This window comes from Panthera onca, chromosome E2 (genome assembly GCF_046562875.1).
Source record: "Panthera onca isolate mPanOnc1 chromosome E2, mPanOnc1 haplotype 2, whole genome shotgun sequence".
NCBI classification, from domain to species: domain Eukaryota; kingdom Metazoa; phylum Chordata; class Mammalia; order Carnivora; family Felidae; genus Panthera; species Panthera onca.
In genome coordinates, this window is record NC_138353.1 from 47904678 (window position 1) to 47926100 (window position 21423).

The 21423-nt window shown below is 38.0% G+C and overlaps 1 protein-coding gene across 8 annotated transcripts in view; it reads left to right on the plus strand.

Annotated features, from left to right (window-relative positions):
• Positions 1-21423, plus strand: part of HYDIN (HYDIN axonemal central pair apparatus protein) — a 415179-nt gene that overhangs the window by 205600 nt on the left and 188156 nt on the right. For all 8 annotated transcript variants that reach the window (XR_013552530.1, XM_078438962.1, XM_078438955.1 and 5 more), the window contains 3 exons: positions 1271-1406; positions 4233-4397; positions 6461-6613. Coding sequence is in view for 7 of the 8 variants with exons in the window: in XM_078438962.1 (XP_078295088.1) it covers positions 1271-1406; positions 4233-4397; positions 6461-6613 (454 nt within the window). In the remaining variant the exon portion in view is untranslated. The remainder of the gene's footprint in view (positions 1-1270; positions 1407-4232; positions 4398-6460; positions 6614-21423) is intronic.

A 21423-nucleotide genomic window follows, 5' to 3' on the forward strand; every position in this document is an offset into this window, starting at 1 on the left:
ACAGAGTCCTAAGAGGCTATGAGTTTCCTACCATGTGTACTCTGTGACCCAAGTGAAATACTCTAAGTCCTATCAGCCACAGTGTTTCAGGTAGTGAAGGGTTAGCTTTATGCAAGTCATCGGGTCAACTGACAGCTTCCATTCTAGCTAAAAATGAACACTCATCCCATGCTAAACCTCAAATTTTGGGTTAACAAGACTCACTTTCATGTCGTTATTTTTGGTGTAATCGGTAGGAACTGCTTGAAGACCCTCAACAAAAGAATTGCTTTCAGAACTTGCAGAGAGCCAGCCGTGACAGCTCGCGGTGCCCTGTACCACAGGTTAATCATCTCTGACTGAGCTCTCGCTCAGTGCATTAGGCACTGTGCTGTGCTCTTCTCTCACGTTAGCTCCTGTATTTCCCACAACACTCTGAGTTAATTATGCTAATGTCAATCCCTAGAATTGCCTTCATTTTACCTAGGAGCAAAATGCAACTCCGGTAGGGAAAGCAACTTGCTCAAGGTTGTATTTGTTAAGGTCACTCTTTGAGCCTGGCTCTGATTCAGACACCACTGCTCCTCACCACGACACTATATTGTGACAGTGCAGCGAGGCAGGGAAGACTTTGAGATGTAGACACAAAATGAAACACAGATAACCTCATGATAGACCAACTGCACACACAGGGCTTCAACTCCTCCTCCCCTGCACCCCACTCTGCCTCCCCTCCCCTACCACACCCACCTTCACGTTGAGCACCACTGTCACGGTGCCATTTCTGGGTTGAGCAGCTGCCCAAGCCTGATCCAAGACAGCTGTTCTGCCTAGGAATTAGAATTATTACCATAATTTAGATGGTGCAAACTGTAGCTCGTCCTCGGGGGACTCTGACTGGTCCAGAGTGTCACAGCTAGTTAGGACCCCATGCTGGTAGCATCGGCCCTATTTGCCTTGGAAACAGTTCCACTACCCTAAGGAACTTACACTGTGGGAGCCCCTTGGTAAAAGAAAGCCAAATATGAAAAACAATGGAAATGTTAGTCATTACTCATGGAAGACCGCTGTTTAAGGAGTCTTGCTTCTAGCCCTTTTTTGATTAAACAGTGGTGACTGGGGGCTAAGGGATAGGAATGACAGGAGAGAAGATTTAAAAATGATTAATGTAGTTATTAGAGAAAAACCATGTGACAGTGACAAATGTGTTTAACTTGGGACTCTGCATTCTCCATCTGTAAACAAGCTCTCTATCCTTTTGAATTCTTTAATGGGTCTTTCCTTTGAGCAGGTGTATCGTACCTACCCTCCACATGGTGAACACAGAGGTGGACTTTGGGCGCTGCTTCCTGAAGTACCCCTATGAGAAAACGGTCCAGCTTGTCAATCACGATGACCTCCCAGGATGCTATGAGGTTCTACCTCAGGTGACTTACTTTATCCTTTTTCAGTGTTGATTTTTCTTCAGTTGGATTCCCTCAATGAGAAAGAGAAATCCTTCTAAAGAGCCATATTCCTGAACACATGACCTTCTGTAATTCTGATTTTGAACCCTGGGATAAAACGGGCATGGGGTCATAAAGCCACAGCTGGATTGCCACCTGCATGATCGAGCAGCTGCAGGTGTAAACAGTTCTTAATTTCCCAGGGAAATTGCCTTTGATAAAGAAAGGCAAGGGTCAATTAAGCCAACATGCAGAAGTTTCACCTACAAATAATTGCCTATGAATTAATCAGTCGTGGGAAATGAGGCAGAGCTAAGAGTTTTCATTTATGGCTATGGCTGTGACTTTAACAGCATCGCTAAAATACAGTAATACAGTATTTATAAATGGACTTGTTGAACTAGAAGGCTAGAGACACTACAAAAAGAAAAAATGAAGTTGCCTTCAAATGTTTTATGAATGGATCTGTCCACATGCCACTACACCCAGCTAGGTGGGGCACTGAGCAATGAAGCACATATGGGTTCAAGAGTCAAAAAGATCTGCATAGACTAAAGTAATGGAAGGTCACTAATAGGATGCAATTTACCAAGAATGCATTTGGGTTTAAAACTCTATTGTTCTGTAAGGACAGTACTCTAATAAAAATTCATGCCAAAAAAAAAAATCCCAAAAACAAGTCAGATGGGGGTTTTATTTGACTACAGTTTCAAAATGTGTTCAAAGACCAGTATGGGGGCCTCAGAACCAAGGCGGGTTAGGCTGTATAAGAGAAACACTGTGATCAGCTAAAGGAAGGAGATAGCTACTGCTCAAGGCAGTGCCAGGTTTTGTCTTCAGATATTGACACTGTATTTTTTTAGTGGAAACATGAGAAAAAAAATCACATGTGAAGTAACCAGAATGGCAATCAACATCATCTGGAAATCCAAGTTATATGAGGAGCACAGTGTTTAATTGGGAACAGGAAAGCCTTAACTAGGATGAAATAGCCACCCTTCCCTTCAAAGGGCTATTATATAGAAGAGGAAATTAGAACTATTGTATGGGCTTCTATGAGACAAAACCAGAAACCAAGGGTTGGGTTGATGGGAGACAACATTTCTAACTTTTAGACGATCAACAATGGAACAGGCTAGCCTTGAGTATTGTATGATCATCTCAAGATCTTAGAGCACAGTTTACTTACATCTGGGGTAATGAGGAAGCTTTTTCTGCACAGGCGGGCTTGGAAACGGGTGAGGCACTTGCCATGAGCACAGAATTTGGTTGGTGGGGGGAGCCAAAAAACTCAGGGATCAAGATAAATCATATTTTCATGTCACATTTTAAGAAATCAAAATTAATAGTTCATAAAAAAATCAAGATAATAGATAAAGGCAGAATCAGCTGATTTTCCCTTTTGCTTCAGGTTCCAGTAAGGCTGGGCAGAGCAGTGCTACATAGGCAAGATGCGTTAGATTAGGCCATGTTAGGCCAGCCCAGGTGTACGAAGACCATGGGGGTCCCTGGACAGGTGAAATCTGTATGTTCTGTCTTTCTCCAACAGCTAAGGTTTCCCAGAATTACCCAAACTTATTTGGTCATGAGATTTTTTTTAAGACTTTTTTTAATGTTTATTTATTTATTTTTGAGAGAGAGAGAGCCACACACGTGAGCGGGGGAGGGACAGAGAGGAAGAATCCCAAGCAGGCTTCTGGCTGCTAACATAGAGACTGACATGGGGCTCGATCTCACAGACCATGAGATTGTGACTGGAGCTGAAATCAAGAGTCAGATGCTCAACCAACTGAGTCACCCAAGCACCCCCATCTAGCTAAAGTTTTATTTGTTGCTGTTGTTCCATAAAAGCGAGTAATATAGGGGCGCCTGGGTGGCTCAGTGGGTTAAGCTTAGTCTGACTTCAGTTCACGTCACCATCTCACAATCCATGAGTTTGAGCCCCACATCAGGCTCTGTGCTGACAGCTCAGAGCCTGGAGCCTGCTTCGGATTCTGTGCCTCCCTCTCTCTCTGCCCCTCCCCTGCTCATGCTCTGTCTCTCTCTGTCTCAAAAATAAAATAATAAAATAAAATAAAAACATTAAAGAAAAGCTAGTAATATGCTGTGGAGCAAGGTTCTAAAGGACATACATTGGTAAACACTGGGTAACATTCATTCATTCACCTACCTATTTTGCCATTTAAAAAACATGTAGTGAGCATATGTGTTGGGCCAGCAATCGCGCCAGCAGAGGCCCAGGTCATGCCCTAGGAAGTTGACAGCCCATGGAACAGATGGACACAGATAGTACATGCTACGGAGAAGGACTGTAGGATGCCCCCTAGGGACAGAGGAAACACCCTTACACTAGAGCACGAAGGATACCTGTGGGTATTCAGGATAAATGTGCAGGTCCATTGAAGGGAGAGGGCATTCCAGAGTGTTGGAAGTAGGAAGCAGTATCATGTGTTCAGGAAAATCCAGTGGTCCCTGTTGACAAAGCGTAAAGGGACCAGGTGGTGGAGGACGTGGAAGGCCAGGTGAAGGAATTTGGCCATGGGAAGCTGTTCCCATGAACTAATTCACACTGTGGATAATTTCTGCATCTTGCTGGGTTGTGCACTTTGGATTGGGGCCTTCTGCACACCCTGCTTCCCTTTAGCAGAATTGAGGTGCTGATCCCCATTTACTTGCCTGAATGATGACATCCTCCTAAAGAACCTGCATGGACTTGGGGCCACACCTGTTTCAAAATAATCTAATATGCTATTTATTTTGTGCCCTGCCAGGGGCTTGCTTATCCTTCCAGCTTGTCTCTCCCACCAGGTACATGAAGACATGCCGGCTGTGTTACTCTCCAGTCCTACCCCCTGTGGAGTCATCCCCCCCCACAGCACCATTCACATACCTCTGGCCCTGGAGACCCAGGTCACTGGGGAATATAGGTCCATAGTTTACATCTCAACCTTTGGGAGCCCGGACCCCCCTATGGTGAGAGCCAGTTTTCAGACTTACGTTTAAAGTTGCTGTATATCTTGCATATTCCATATCTGCATATCCTCTGCTTTCTCGCAATTCTAGAATTGTACATTTTCACTCTGCAGTGGCAAAGTACTAGTGTTGTGTTACTTCGGGAACTTATCTTCAGATCCATTGAGAAGTAGTGCTGTTTTATAGCATTTGTTCTTTTTAATTCCTTATTCATTCTATTTTATTTATTTTTTAATTTTTAATTTTTCTACAATTTACTTTTTATGTGTTCAATTAAATAATTTTTTTTATTTAAAAAAGTTTTATTTTATTTAACATTTTTTTCATTAAAAAATTTTAATTCCAATATAGTCAACATATAGTGTCATATGAGTTTCAGGTGTACAATACAGCGATGCAACAAATCTATATATTACTCCATGCTCATCATAAGTGCACTCTTAATCCCTTCACCTATTTCACCATTTCTCCCCTCACCCCCCACCTCTCCTCTGGTAACCGTCTGTTTTTTCTCCATAGTTAAGAGTCTGTTTTTTGGTTTGTCTCTTTTTTTTCCCTTTGTTTTTTTTTATTTCTTAAATCCACATATGAATGAAATTGTATAGTATTTGTCTTTGACTGACTGACTTATTTTGTTTAGTATTATACTCTCTAGATCCATCCATGTTGTCACAAATGGCAAGATTGCATTCCTTTTTATGGCTATGTATGGTATTCCATTTATGGTGTTTTATATATATATATATATATATATATATATATATATATATATATATATATATGGAAATTTCTTGTCTACAGCAATAGATCCATCCATGTTGTCACATATGGTAAGATTTCATTCTTTTTTATGGCTGAATAATACCTTGTGTGTGTGTATATATATATACACACATGCACACACACACATATATATGGTATTACATATACATATATATATATATGTTTATGGAATTTTCTTGTCAATAGCAGTTGTTCTTAAACTCCTATCAGGAGTTCCTCACACACACAGACATGCCTGGCCCCTTTCCAGTCCTATTAAATCAGAATCTCTGAGGGGAGAGCAGATCTGTGTGTTTAACATCCTCCTCAGTTGTTCCTGGTACAAAGCTGAGTATCACTCGCTTGCTGCATGTGGACTCTGAGAGTGGTTTCAATCACTGCTCACTGGATCTTTCCTGTATATTGACTGGACTCATAGCTCAAATTAACCTACTGAAGCTTTGAGAACTGACCTCTCTCCAAGTGTGGGAAGAAGGAGACACGGAAAGCTGTCTGCTGCCTGGGCTGAATCAAAGGGTGAATCTTGAATCTTGAAGGAGGTTCCCCAACAGGCAATGAATCCTTAGACATTCTGAATGCTTAGAGAGGAGAATATATTCTGCTTTTATCTCTAACACGTAAGATGCCATAGATAAGCCACCTGACTTAGAAAGCAACATCACAGAGTGAGCCCAACCCAAAAGGTGCCACCGGTCCAGCCACCTTCCCTGCACAGATGCAGCCCATGAAAAGGTTGCTTGCTGAGGAGGTAGCACTTCATGAAAGAAAAAAGTCCCCCTTCCTCAGGCAGACACAATGCCTGGATGAAGGCACAGGACTGGGGGGAATAGAGCAAGTCCCCAACCTCCACTGCTGTGTGCAATGGGCAGTCCTGTTGTGCCACTAGTAAGCAATAGAATGGGGGCTCCATCCAGCCACTTCTGACTCTGAAGTGTCAGTCCTTAAGCCCACTCTGAGTGTTCTCGAGGCTGGAGTGCTGGCTGGCATGTAGAGGACCATTATTCTCATTTCCCTACAATGCACAACTTGGGCTGACCAGGGAAGCCAATCATCCTTCTTGGGGAGGAATTCCAGGCTGGATTCACGGGTCTGACCAGCATGGCCATCTCTGGGTCACTCTGACCACAGACTGCAGGGATAAAGAACGACAGATCTCATAAGCACCCTTTTGCACCCCTGCTCTTTATAAAAGAGATGGCCAGAATCTTCTGTTTCAAGTGATCTTTGAAGGCCAGCTGTTTTCAGCTGTCCTCATGTTCTTTCTCTTGTGTGGAACACAGGTATGTCACTTAAAGAGCATCGGAGAAGGCCCAGTTATCTATGTACATCCCACTCAAGTTGATTTTGGCAATATCTACGTCCTGAAAGACTCCTCAAGGATTCTCAACCTATCTAACCAGTCCTTCATCCCCGCGTTATTTCAGGCACGCATGGTGAGTAAGTAGATGGCTGGGCCATCATATGATGAAATTACAGCTTTGCCTCTATCTTATAGGCAGTGGTCCTATTTTTGCAAAATGACTTTGAAAGAAATGGATCAGCAGGAGTAGAGATGTATATGGTTCAATTGCATTAAATTATGTCATTTTCATCCCCAATTGCTCTTTATTATAATCCTTTTGTTGACTAAGAAACACAATATGTATATAGTTTGGTAATCAATATATCTACTCTAGTTTTGGGAAGATGCTTCAAAGATCTTCTCACTGAACTGTACCTAAGCCTAGCCTTTCACCTCCAGAAAACACCTTTTAAATGTCTCTGTAACTGAAAATGCCTTTTTATCTTGAATTTGAACACTTTTGGCCACAAATATGTTAGTATGCTTATTCTCTCTTCCTTTTAAAAAGCAGTATTTTGACATAGCTTATAAGGATGTTTGAAATACAGCAATATTCGCCGAAAGTAGAAATTAAAGAAAACAGCAAAACAAAGATAAATGCAAAAATAGATATATAATAGTCCTAGAAATGAGTCTGTCTTGTGTCTCTGCATTTTATAATGATATTTAGATCTGCTAGTCTCCTATAAGCTCATTTTTAACAGAGATAATACCAATTTTTGCAGAATGTAGGGATTTCTAGTCAGCAATTGAAAATATGTTTGGTTTTAGAAGATTTTTTGATTTAAATATAAATTTTTAAATAGCACATCCCTTCTCCTACCCCCGAATTATTGACATTTGAATGAACACTAACACTTGGTTTCAGCATGTGTCACATAGTTCTGAAAAATCAATGATTAATTTTCTCAAAGTCACTATTAGAAGGAACAGGATCACAGTTTTCTGCTGACATGTGGCAGCTCCTCAGAGTCATTGGTCCCAATTAGCATTCATTTATCATGATCATTATTCCTTTTTATTATCATTTGTCATTACTCCTCATAAAGGCAGCCATTTCCTGTGCAGTCACTGCTCTTTTTAGCCTGAGGTTCGGACACAACTCCACACTTGTCCCAGTGCCTTATGGATCTTGTGTGGAGAATAATGTTTAACGATACTTTAAAAACCTACAGAAAAGACCTCTTTGCTAGCTTTTATCCAGTGAGTTAGTTGATGTGCTTGCTGGAAAACATGGGGTGTTGCCCAGAAAGTGCTGCTCTCCGTGTAGTTGTGTACATGCAGGGTTCACAGCGGAGAGACAGAGAGGCAGCCGAGTTGTCAAGGACAATGAGAGGTGGCTCAGGAGGGTGCTGGCAGATTACAGAAGCTGAAAAAGGACAGAGACGACAAGAATGCTTAGGTACCAGTGGAGCAACCACCGACCTGCTCATTTTCAGATAACTCCAGATTTCACTTTTTATGTTACCCTTAGATACATTTTAAGAACGAAAAAAGCACATCAAGGTTCTGTTGTTTTTTACTAATATACTTTACATATTGAATGACCCAGCTGGTTGTTAAAATGAGACTCTTTCTTTTCCACGAAGGCTTCATGATTCCATCTTTTGATTCTTTAATATCATCTTAAAACAGCAAGCTCCAGTTCCAAGGAGCCAAACGTGTGATATTAGTGGTCTGCTGTAGAATGTTGTTTTTTCCTGCAATCCTTTTCTGGAAAACTGGTGTTTATTGAGTTGGTTGTCCTTGCAGCATAGAGGTACTTCAACTGTAATTCTCATGGGTGAAGATTAAACTCCTTTCATATTTCAGCTGGAGTTTTGAGGGGTATCCTAGTCAATAAACACTATATGTGTTAATATTATAGGAATTGAATGACACTAACTTGGAAGTTAACTACAGTGGGAAGAAATTTCAACTTGATATACAGTACTGAAACTGCAAATTCATTCTCACAGAAATTCCCAGGCATTAGGAAAAGTTTCAATTAATAGTTGTTTTTTCTCCATCTAAGCCTAGAGCTCAGTACCCAGGTTAGCGGTGGTCACATATTTGTTGCATTTAATTTCTCACTCAGAAAAAAGCAGGGCAATGGCACATTCTTCATTTCTTCTGTTATCACTATGAATTCAGGTCCGAAAGTTCTCTTTTCCCGCTGGATGCCCTGACAGGAGGGGTCATCATCTCTCCTCTTTTGGCTGTCAGTGAATGGTGAATGTCAGCTCTCACCACATGCTGCACCCACTTAACCTCAGCCTTGAGCCTTTGTCACACTCAGCCTTGTGCGTGGCCTGCACATCTCGGCAACCCCTGTGATTAGCTTCTCCCTGGGCAAGAAGCATGCTTGTTATCAGCTGGAGGGTCAGGGGATGGGAAGCTGGAAGCCCACCTTCACTGTTCTGTTGGGAAGATAAACGACACTTAGATTGATCTTGAATTTCTCAGAAATAAATGCTGGGGGCACCTCAGTCGGTCAAGCATCTGGCTCTTGACTTCTTGACTTCGGCTCAGTTCGTGATCTCACACTTTGTGAGATCAAGCCCTGCTTCGGGCTCTGCGCTAACAGAATGGAGCCTGCTTGAGATTCTTTCTCCCTCTCTCTCTGCCCCTTCCCCACTCTCTTGCCCTCTCTCTTGTTCTCTCTCTCTCTCAAAATACATAAATAAATAAATAAACATTTAACAAAAAAAGAGAAAGAAATGCTGTACCAAAAAAATGATTAAAAAGCCTGACATTTCTTAGTATAATATGGAGTGAAGACAGTGAAGATTTTATTTTTTCTGTTTCAGTAAAGTATAAAAAAACAAAACAAAAAAGTTGATCAGTAAAAGCAGACTGTTCTGTGACCTGGAGCAGTAAGTCTCCTTTGCTTTGGAATGCCGGAAATACCAGACTCCCCTAAAGGTTCCCCGTGGCTGATTTATTTGGATTTAAGCTGAAGGTCTCAAAACAACAGAGTAAGTCACCTCCAGTTTGGAGGGTTAAAAAACATCAGAATGTGAGAGCAGAGCAGAGGAAGGCTGTTTGGGCAACAGTGTATGGGCTCGGCTCATACACACAGCGCTCCTTGGGTGACAGCACAAAAGAGGGCAAGAATATGATAGGACCTCAGCCCTGGGCTAGAAGATAGAGAGTCCTTCTTTGCATGGGTGCCCCTTGCTAGACAGAGAAAGCGCATTGCTCAGCACTTATCTGGAAACATTTGGAACCCGTTCAACCTAGGGGAACTGTTAACTTGAGAACTTGCGTACAGATGTTAGTGACACCTTGGGATTCAGCTGGTGCTAAAGCATTTCGCGGGGGCCCTCTGCCTCTGTGATCTGTGGGAGAGACCATTTTAGTTAGACCTTTAGAGTTTCTAGGATCCAGGAAACAAGAATTCTGATGCCTGAGTCAAGCATGGTTCCTTTTAAACATTTATTTTGTTGGTCACTTGCCAGAGCCATTCACGGTGATACAGCATCCCGGGAATCTTTGGGCTTTCACATCTCCTTCAGACCCTAAGCCATTGGGGTATTCCCTTGTTTAAGTAGGGATGCCCTTTCTATATTTCCTTGTTTGTATGCTCCTTGTTTGTCTCCTGCAAATGACAAGGGTCTCCGCTTTGAATTCCTAGCACCGAGCAGCAGGCTTGGGCATATGATGATGATGGTATGATGGAATTGATGGTATGATGGAATTAATTGTAACTAATGTTTATTTTGTTCTGTTTGCCACTTTATGTTCAGTATTTCACTTATCATAACTCTCTGAGAGAAATATGTTATAGTGCCCATTTTAAGGAGGTAGAAACGGAGGCACAGACAGGTTAAATAAATTGGCATAAAAACCATCTAAGTGGCAAAATATTCAGTTCACATATGTAAATGTGTGTAGAAGTTCTTCACTACCATAGCTCTTAGAAGAGTTTAAAAACAAAATTATGACCTAGTTTAGCAAAATAAATAGACAAACTCAGAAGGAGATTGGCAGGCATTTCATATCCAGTGAGACTGTTGGTGCTGGACCCTGTCCATTTTAGGACATAGTGGAATTGTAGCCATTCTGGAGAGCTTGTTTGTTTATTTGTTTGTTTGTTTGCTTGTTTGTTTGTTTTGAGAGAGATAGAGTGAGCGAGCATGCACAAGCTGGGGAGAAGGGCAGAGGGAGAGAGAGAGAGAGAGAGAGAGAGAGTGAGCGCATCTCAAGCAGGCTCCACACTCAGCACAGAGCCCGACACAGGGTTCAATCCCACGACCCTGGGATCATGACTTGAAATCAAGAGTCAGCTGCTCAACCAACTGAGCCACCCAGGTATCCCTGGGGATCTTATTTTTAACTTGTGACAACTGGTTTGTTAAAATCTATAGATATACCTTATATACTACACCATCCTGAAATACCTGAAGGTCATAATGGATCTAGAATTTCGTCCTCCTTTGGGGAACTTAATGTAGTAGGGAATTAGTGCTAGAGAGATTTCTAATGGACAGACTAATTGTCCAAGGCCTTTTGATAGATGATTATTAAGATATCACACCCCAGGGGCTCCTGGGTGACTCAGTCGGTTGAGCATCCAACTCTTGTGTTCAGCTCAAGTCATGATCTCGTGGTTCATGAGATTGAGCCCCACATTGGGTTCCGTGCTTTCAGTGCAGAGCCTACTTGGGATCTCTCTCTCCCTCTCCCTCTGGCTCTCTCTCAAAATAAATAAATAAACTTAAAAAAAAGATACCATATCCATAATGTGTGTGTGAAGAGAAGAGAGAATGAGCTTTTTCTCAGCTTTTAAATAGCTTTTTGTTGTATTCCATTTATCTACCCCCGATTCAATATCCCTGGTGTCTTAAATGGTGGAGCTTAATGATAACAGTAATAGCTAACATTATTATGTACCAAGTACTGTTCTAAGTTTTTCATGTGTATTATTTTATATAATCTCAAGGACTTGACTGCATGGGTATGAGGCACAGGGATGATGAATAAGTTGTCCAAATTTGCATGACTATAAAATGAACACTAGAGCTATACTGCTATAATTAGTCTGGATATCTATTAGGGTTCCTTTTATGTCCTTTAGTAAAGGCTTATTCATCCTTTGTCATCTCTTCTGAGTTTCTTCCTGTGAATGGTACCTTCTAATTAGATGTTAACCATGTATAGGAACTCTGTTGAATTATGTGTATCCGTCTATATCAGTCTTCAATCTTGCTACACATCTGTTAATTAGTTCTAATTGTTGGTAAACCCTCATGTGCAGACTTCCTGTCCAGTCCTTACACCTTGCTTCTTATTCTTTACTTATCACATTAGATAGGATCCTCAACGTAATATTGAAAAGTAAAGTAAGTTAGAGTGAGCATCTCTATCTTATCCCTGACTTTAATGAATAAGCTTCAAATGTTTCACTTTAAGCTAATATCTTCCACGGATTTTTGATAAATACCTATGTCACATTCAGGAAGTTCCCATCTATCCCTCTTCTCATATCATGAACATGTACTAAAACTTAATGTGTTTCCTGTGTCCATTCAAATGATATGATTTTCTTCTTCTGTTAGTACAGTGAATTAAGTTAATAGACTTTCTGGTTGTAAATCACCTTTACATTCTTGGGATGACTCTAATCAGTTATAATGTTATTTGAGTACACTACTGATAAGATTGCTATCATATTATTTAGATTTTTGCATCTTTTTGTTAACAATTTTTTTTTACATTGCGTTTTTCTGGTTTTGGTATCAAGAATATTGTATTCTTACACTATGAGTTAGCTTTTCCTCTTTTGAATCTTTGAAAAGATCTTTACATAATCTATATAAAGAAGTAGTAAAGAAATTTTAACTAGCATGCAAGAAATAGTAAAGAAATTTCAACTAATGATTTATTTTCTATAATGGTTATTTAGATTTTAATTTTTCTAGAAATTTTTCATTTTATCTAAATTTGCAAATGTATTGGCATAAAATTATTCCAATGTTTTTATGATTTAAAAATGTCCATGTACTAATTTCTGCTCTTAGTTTTACCATTTTTTTCTACATTCCTTACAATTATTTTGTTCTTCTTCAAGTACCTTAAACTGGAATGTTTAACAATATTTTAAATCTTAGTTTAATCATGTATTTAAAGTTTATAAATATTTATGTAACACTTTAGCTCCATAGCAATCATCTTTATTTGCAACACTTTTTTATAAATATTTGGTAAACTTTACTGTGATTTTATTTTTAATATGTGAGTTATATATGGTTGTATATTTTAAATTTTTTACATTTCCATTTTGTATGGTAATTTAATAGATAACTTTAAACTGTAATGAAATTGAAACACATGGTTTGTGTGACACATAGTCTTTGAATTTGTGCTTTGGGATACAGTGCTATGGTTGGTTTTGATAAATATTTCATATGATCTTAAAAAAGAATATAGCCTCTCTAGTGATTGAGTGTGACAGACTAATCATCTATCTGTGTGTTTGTATTAGATCAAGCTTATTGAGTGTATTGTTTAAATCTTTTACAGCCTTACTAATTATCTGTATGATATAACAGTTTCCTATAGATTTTATCAAAGTCTTCCACTTTTCCGTTTCTCCTAGTACTTACATCAATTTTTTCTCCATGTATTTCAAGGCTATGTTAGTAGGTGCATATAAATTCATGACTTTTATTTCTCCTTGGCATATTATTCCTTTTTTTATAATATATTGTCCATCTTAATTCCTGTATATACTTTCTGACTTAAATTATGTTTTACCTGATAGTTAGCATTTGCCTGGTATATCTTTCTATTCCTTTATTTTCATATTTGTGTGTGTGTGTGTGTGTGTGTGTAATTTGTTTTGTATGTTAACAAAATCTCTTTTAAATAGCATGTGACTACATTTTAAAAAATCTGATGATAGACTCAGTCTTTTAATTGACAAGTATCTTGGTTTCATATTATTGCTGTAATATATTTATTATAGTTCTGGAAGACATTAGTCTAAATGTTTTGATAAAAGACTGTGTACTTTTTTAAGATTCTGTAGGAGAATCTGATTCCTTGCCTTTTATAGCTTCTGGAGACCACCTGCATTCCTTGGCTTGTGGCCTCTTCCTCCATCTTCAAAGCCACCAGCATACCATCTTTTCTACTCCCTGACATCTGCTTCCATCCCTATATCTCTCTCTGACTCTGACCCTCTTGCCTCTTTCATATAAGAATATTTCATATGAGGATATTTCAAAATCGTTAATCACATCTAAAAGTCCCTTTTGTCATGTGAGGCAACATATTCATAGATATCAGAGGTTAGGACATGGACATCTTTGAAGGCCCATTATTCAACTTACCATACCAAGATTTTTAAAAATTTATTGTGATTGTTGATGTATATGAACTTACTTCTACCCTATCATTTCCTATATACTATGCTGTTTTTTCCTTCTTTATTTCTTTTTTTGCTTTGTATTGGATTGATGAATTTTCTCCAAGCCCTCCTCCAACCTCTACTACCTCTCATACATTTTTCCTATATTCGTTTGAAAGCTATAGAACTTATTTATTTTACTTAAGTAGCTCTCCTCACATTGTTAAGAAATAAATCATATCTTTTTCTAACACTAATGAAAGAATTTAGTAACTTTGTCCTCCTCAAGAATAAGACGAGGACCCCATCACACATTTATTATCTCTTGATCTTTCCCCACTTCCGTAATATTTTTATTATTGTGTAGAATTTTGGATCTTCTCATCTTTACCACAAAGTTGTTGGTTTTAGTCAGTTGGTAGTTTTCTACTCACTAGTTACCGAAATAGTTTGGTGATTTTTCTTTATTCTTTTTTTCCCCTTGTATCTCTCTGCTTCCTACTTGGTTTATATTTCTTCTTGCTAAATTATATCCTTCTAGGTTCTGTGCTAGAGGTCTCATTGTTTATGTATGTTTGACTATATCTTGATTTCACCTTCACTCTTGCATGATAGTTTAGCTGAGTATGAAATTCTATTTTACAAGTTTTTATTTCTTTGAAGATTGATCTCTGGCACCAATAAAATTCCATTGCTAGCCTGATTATTGTTAGTTGCTGATAAAATTTCATTGTTAGTATAATTATTACTCCTTTTTAGGTAATTTGTTTTTCTCACAAGGTGCTTTTAAGACTGTGTTCTTATCCTTCATTTTCTTAGATTTCTCTTTAATGCATCAAAAGATTTGACCCTTCTAAATACTGGAAAGTTTTTGTCATTATCTCCTCAAATATTTCTTGTTTTCCAATCCTTCTATTTCTCCTACTTTGAGAAGCACACACACACACACACACACACGCGCGCGCGTTCCACCACAATTCTACATGTCTATTTTTATTTTTCATCCATATCTTTCATCTCTTTATCTCTGTGCTGCCTCCTATGCTCCAGTTTACAAATTCTGTCTTTGATTTTGGCAAATGTAAAGTTTATCTCATTTAATTTTTTAGTTTAATGTGACTATATTTTTCAATTCCAAGATTTATAATTGATTATTCATAACCACTATTCTTGATGAATATCTGTTTTTGTTTCATAATACTTGTTTTATATATATTATCCTACTCTGCATATCTTTGAGGATCTCAGAAACATTTTCTAATCAATTTCAATTAGTTCTATTGATTGCTCAAGAATGAATTCAATAGCTGATTGTTTCCAAATGTGCTTCTTAGCATTTAGAATTGATAGATTAATCTGGTGTGAAGTATATTTTTTCTAATTGTCAGTAGTCTTACCTCCCTGTCTAACATTTTATATTTGCCTTCACCTGGACAAATATCACTAGTCCAGAATCAGGTTTTGAGCCTTTTTTTTCCTGTGGGAATATTGGAAAAATCACAGATTCAGTCATTACACTTGACAGTGGCTTACATAGGGCCTGTCTGTATGACAGCTTTTACTTCACCACCACCACTGGCACACGTCTGTGTGTAGACTATTACCTTGGGAAGATCACAGTTTTGTTTGGCATCCTTTCAAATGCAGGAAAGCTCTTTTGGCTGGGAACCCTGGAACCCTTACTTCCTGAAGGATCTTTTTGGTTTTCAGTTTTACTCCTCAAGCTTTTACTGATTTTAGGACCTACAGCCCAGGATGTCTGTGGCTTCAGGACCTTCTTATTGCTTCTGTTACACACAATGTTAATTTTGTTTTTGAGTATAACTATGCCTGGTTCTTCCTTGTTTCAAAATATTATTTCTTTTTTTTCTGTGTGTTAGAGTGAAAGGCATGCTTTAAAGCTTGAACTCACTGATTTATAGTCCATCCTCTTAACTAATTTTTATAGTGCTTTATAAACTATCAGTGAGTACTTACAAAAGAGTGGTGAAATGTGTCTTCACTTGACATAAGAGAGCAGAATTCTTATATCTTTGCCCTAGCTATGAAAAATCTATAAAATAAACTCACAAGAATAGGTAAATAAGAGAGTAACATTCTGGTTTATCATGGTGGGCATCTTTTCTTTAACACATAAATGTCACAGCCATTCCAAAATGGATTCTGCTTTTCCTGAACCATTGCAAGAGACTCATTCAGTGATGAGAGGATACCAGTGACGATAATATCAAGAGGCTTACAGAAGCAAAGGTTTGTGCTTGACAGAGAGCTGTGAGCCTCTTACCCCAACTCTTACTTGAGACTTCTTTTATTTTGGCAGAGCTAAATGCAAAACCCAGAAGATGGATTCCAGTAGGTCATATTGGTTATAAACCACACTGAGAAAAAGAAAGCTGTAGATGAATGTTAGGTAACATGATGGGTCAGCACCTTCCCTGAATTTAGAAATACAGCTCTACTGATTGAATATAATTAGTTTAAGTGTAAGCTAAACCAGAATGGAAGGAGGAGTTTTTGTTCCCTTGTCATTAAAGGGCTATCTAGAAAATAAAAGAAAAATATATTAGTTTCTTGCATGCTTTGCAAGACTTTCCATCTTCATTTTGCCTGTCCCAGCTATTAATTAGCTTTAGCAAATTGTTTTTTCTAATTAATTATTATTCAGTCATACAGTTAATACTTGTCACCACAGAGGGAGATTAAGGTAAACTTCCTTTATATGGATCAGATGTGGTTTTTTTCCAAATTCCACCTTCTCTCCTCCATAAAAATTTATAACTACTTCCCCATTACCAGCATCATCATCTAGCCAATTGTTATGCACTAAATGTTTGTGTCCCTCCAAAATTCATATATTGAAATCATCCCCCCCAATATGATGATATAAGGAGATGAGGGGTTTGGGAGGTAATTAGGTCATGAAGGTAGAGTCCTCATAAATGTGATTGGCATCCTTATAAAAGAGACCCCAGAGAGCTCTCACCTTTTCTATCATGTGAGGATACAATGAGAAAAATGGCCATCTGCAACCTGGAGGAGGGCTCTCACCAAAACCTGACCATATTGACACTCTGATCTCAGACTTCCACCCTCTAGAACTATGAGAAATAAATTTCTGTTGTTTATAAACCACCCAGTCTTTGGTATTCTTTAGAAAAACCTTAACTAACTAAGATACCAACCAATGCCACTATTAAGGGATGGCTATCATTGTCGTTATCAACTGAAGAATCTATTCTGATTGTGCACTGACAGTAGACAGTCATATTCAATAATAGGCTAGTATAAAATGAAATAAACACTTTTATACAATTAACAAAGATAAGAAGATATGCATTAAGTAGTATGGTGTAAAGGTTTATTAATAGTATGAAATCCCCAACACACGTATGTTGAAATTATAAGATGTTTATCAGAGAGAAAATCATAACTTTTTACTACTCTCATTTCATCTTCCTTGTCGCAAGCACAAGGACAGAGACTGGAGGGGCATATATGACATGGTGGAGCTCTCCATAGGATGGCACTTGGGGTATGTCTTTTTTAATGTCATTTGTGATGAAATTGTTTATGCAGCATTAAGTCTCATACTTTAGAAGAGAAAATTCCCCTCTGGGATGTTAGAACATTTAATCGGGATGTATTTGAGAGGTAAGGGAAGTATTATCTGAGAGCAGGCATGGTCATGTGTCACACACAGTTGTCTTACATGTGGTATTCACTCAACAAAGAGTTGCTTAGTATATGAGTGTTGAAGTAGTATTCTGTACTATCAAGAGTAAGGATGTTGGGAATCAGACAGATCTGGAATGAAGTCCTAACTCTACACACATGAACTCTGGGAAAATTATTTAACCTTTCTAAGACTTTGGTTCCTTGCCTTTAAATGGAACTAAAAATGGCATCTAGAAGATTAAACATGTTAATATATATAGAGAGTGCTTGGCGAAAAATAAGCATTTGGCATTCAATAAATGCTAGCTTTGACTATTAATGTTGAGAGACAAAAACATCTAGGTGAAATTACTTGTGGTAAGACTTAAATCTTTATGACACTATATCTTAAGATATTTTATATATTTTTCCTTAGATAAAAAAGAAAAAAACAAATAAGGTACACTCAGAGAGGACCTAAAGATTCAAACTAACTGATCCATATAATGCAGAGCTCTATGAAATGGTAGCTCTGATGCCGCCTTTTTCCTCACTCTTCACTTGGTTCTCTAAATTTTTGACATGAAGCCACCTTGTAAAGTAGAAAATATTTGTATTAATGAATAAATATATGTTCTTCCACATCAAAGAAAAGGTTTATTAGAAAATGAGTTTCTATTTAGAAAGGTCAACTTCAATACTTTTCTGATTCTCTATATCCTTGGAGCTTATTTATTCATTTATTTGTATAGATGCTCCCTGGAACCTGTGTAAATCATGTCTACATGCTCAGGAGCTGTCTTCTTTCCTTTTACTTAACTATCTTCATGCCTTGTGTTTGATCTGACACCTTTCACTGAGTTTTGAGAAGGCAATGACTTTCAGAAAGAACATTAAAGTCCTTGTTCAAAGATATATCCTAGTAGCCTGAAAAGATTCTTGGTACATATTACTTAAAAGCAATGTAAATTACGTATACCTGCTTTCCTCATGCAACCAAACTTAGCTGGCCTTAAAATTCTTACTTTTTCCCCCCCAAACAGGGAAATCAAGAGGTAGGGCTATTATTTGACCCCTAGTAAGTCTCAGCAGATCAGTGACCAAGCGCTTCCTATTCAATCTATTATGCCAAACTACTTCCCTCTAAGAATGAGGAGAAAATCTTAGCAAAACATAAAAAATTGTGAGTTTAAGGGAATTAGAGAGCAGCAAAACCAGTGACAAACAAAAAGAAACAGGAAACAAAGAGATCTATGCTCAGCATTTGGTACTATTTTTTCCTGTGTAGTTCCAGCAGAGGTTGAAAAACTGAAAAGAAGGGCACCTGGATGGCTCAGTTAGTAGAGTGTACAACTCTTGATCTTGGGGTTGTGAGTTTGAGGCCCATGTTGGGTGTAGAGATTACTTAAAAACGAAATCTTAAAAAAAAAAAAAAAAAAGAAAACTGAAAAGAACATTCATAAAAGTCACTGGCCTATGAAAATAAAAATTGAAATCAGGACTGGCTAAAGAGATAAAAATTGGAGCACATACTTGGTAAAACTCTCAGCCTTTCGGGTAGGACTCTGAAAAGCTACACCCTGAGAACAAAGGTAAAGTAGTACAGATCCTCATTTTAAAACATTTTAATCTCTAACTGGATAAAGGACATCTAGAAATGCTAGTTCTCCCCACATCTTTCCTAGAGGCAAATATATATTACTCTCATCAAAGAAAGAAAACATTATTTTAAGATTCAAAGTATTTTGTGTATCTATGGTTTTTGTGTACAGTATCCAACAGTTAATTTTAAAATAACCAGGCATACAAGGAGATAAGACTACTGAACAGAAAACTACAATATACTTAATGCGCTCCAGGAACTAAAAGGCAAAATTTAAAACTTTGGTAGAGATATGCAAAGTATAAAAGAGAACGAATAGAAATGAAGACCTAAAAAATACAATTGAAATTAGGGACTCTATAAATGGGTTTAATGGCCTATTAGATATAGATGAAAAGAGAATTGTGGAAGTGGAAGATAGGTCAGAAGAAACTACCCAAAATTCAATGCAGAGAGATAAAAGGATGAAAAATGTAGAAGAGTTGGTCAAACAAACAAATACACACAAGGAGTATAGTTATTGGAGTACCAGAAGGAGAGAAGAGAATGGAGCAGAAGATATAATGGCCAGGACATAAAACCAGATTTGAAAAGCATTATAAACAGAAAGCAAGATAAATATAAAGAAAACCACATCTAAACACAATATAGTAAGATTACTTAAGACCAAAGAGTAGATATTAAAGGTAGCCAGAAACAAAAAGACAGTTTATCTTAAAAGGAATATTAGTAAACTGGCTGCTGACTTCTCAGGCATTGCTGAGAGCAGGATGCCAGTGTGAAAATAAGACTACAAGAAAGTCTTAATACTGAAAGGTAGTGCTCCAATCCCCTTCTCCCTCAATCCCCAGAACATGGGCAGAAGATTGGAATATTCTCAGGGCAATTTCACCAGCCACAAGGAAAGGCAGAAATAAACTGATAGTTGGGCTCTAAAATATCTGGGTCCCTTAGCTGACTGCTTCCCAAGCACATAACAGTTTTAGTGCTTCACTCTTAAATGTAAGTACTTAACTTTAAGCTGCACCAAGAAAGCCTGTAATGCAGAAGCAAGAAACTAGAAAACATAAAATTGAGAACTTGGAGGAAACAAAGGCATTACAGTGAGAAGAATCTCAGGAAAATAAAAGATGACTATGACTTTGTGCCCATGAACAAAAACAGGATGTTAGTTTAAAAAAAAAAGAGCAACAAAAGTGTGCTCATAAAAGTTAAAAATACAATCACATAAATTAAAATTTTGATAAAAGAATCGAAAATAAAATTGAGAAGCTATCAGAGAGTAGAACATGAGAAAAAGATAGAAATGAGGGGAGAAAGATTAGAAAATTAGATAATGTGTTCAGCAGTTCAAAGATGCAAATAAGCAGTTCTAGAAAGAACAAATGAAAAAATGGAGGGCAGGATATTATACAGGAAATAATTCAAAGAATATATCCAGAACTAACAGAGAGGGATTTATGGAAAGGTGTCATCAAATACGCTGCATAATTGATGAAAATAGGCCCATGTGAAGACACATCATTAAATTCCAGATGGAAAGAATTAGTGGTCAAAAAACAAATCAGGAATCAGAGTGGCATCAAACTTCTAGAGAGCAACACTGGGAGAGAAAAAAAAAGACTTTGAAGGAAAATAAATCTTATTCTTAAATTCATCATCCAGCCCAAAGACTAATCAAGCACAGGGATAAAATGATGACATTTTAGAGATGCAAGATCTCAAAAAATTTACCCCCTATGAATCCTTTCTTGGGAAGGTACTGAAGAATGTTCCCCACCAAAGTGAGGGAAACGAGATCCAGGATACAAGGGCTCAGACACAGGAGAGAAGCTCAAGGAATGCACAGGATGCTGCATGGCCTTCTTAGGAAGCCAGCTGTACTGCAGGCCCAGAGAGCAGCCAGTCCAGAAGGAAATTGCAGAACAGATGGGTCAGGAGAGATTTGTCTCTAAGAAAATGGAACTGATAGAAAATCTGATGTTTCTGAACCTATTGATAGGATATTTACTCCTTTGATTGAGAGTTTGGGGGCGAGATAGATACCTTTAAAAAACAAGCAAATTCAAGGCAATAATTCCTTAGAAAATAAAAGTTGTACAAGAAAGAAATTGCAATCATAGTATGCTTTCATGGCTCAGCCGTGAATAGTATTTGCATTCCCATACTGGTATAGATTCTCACCAGAAAATAGGTTTTAACTATATTGGGAGGATGGGGAGAAGAAAGTAAAGGAGAGAAAGAAAGGGACGGGAAAGAGGGAGAGAAGAGAGCTGTCATTGTCTCCTATAGAGAGGAGTAAATTGATAAT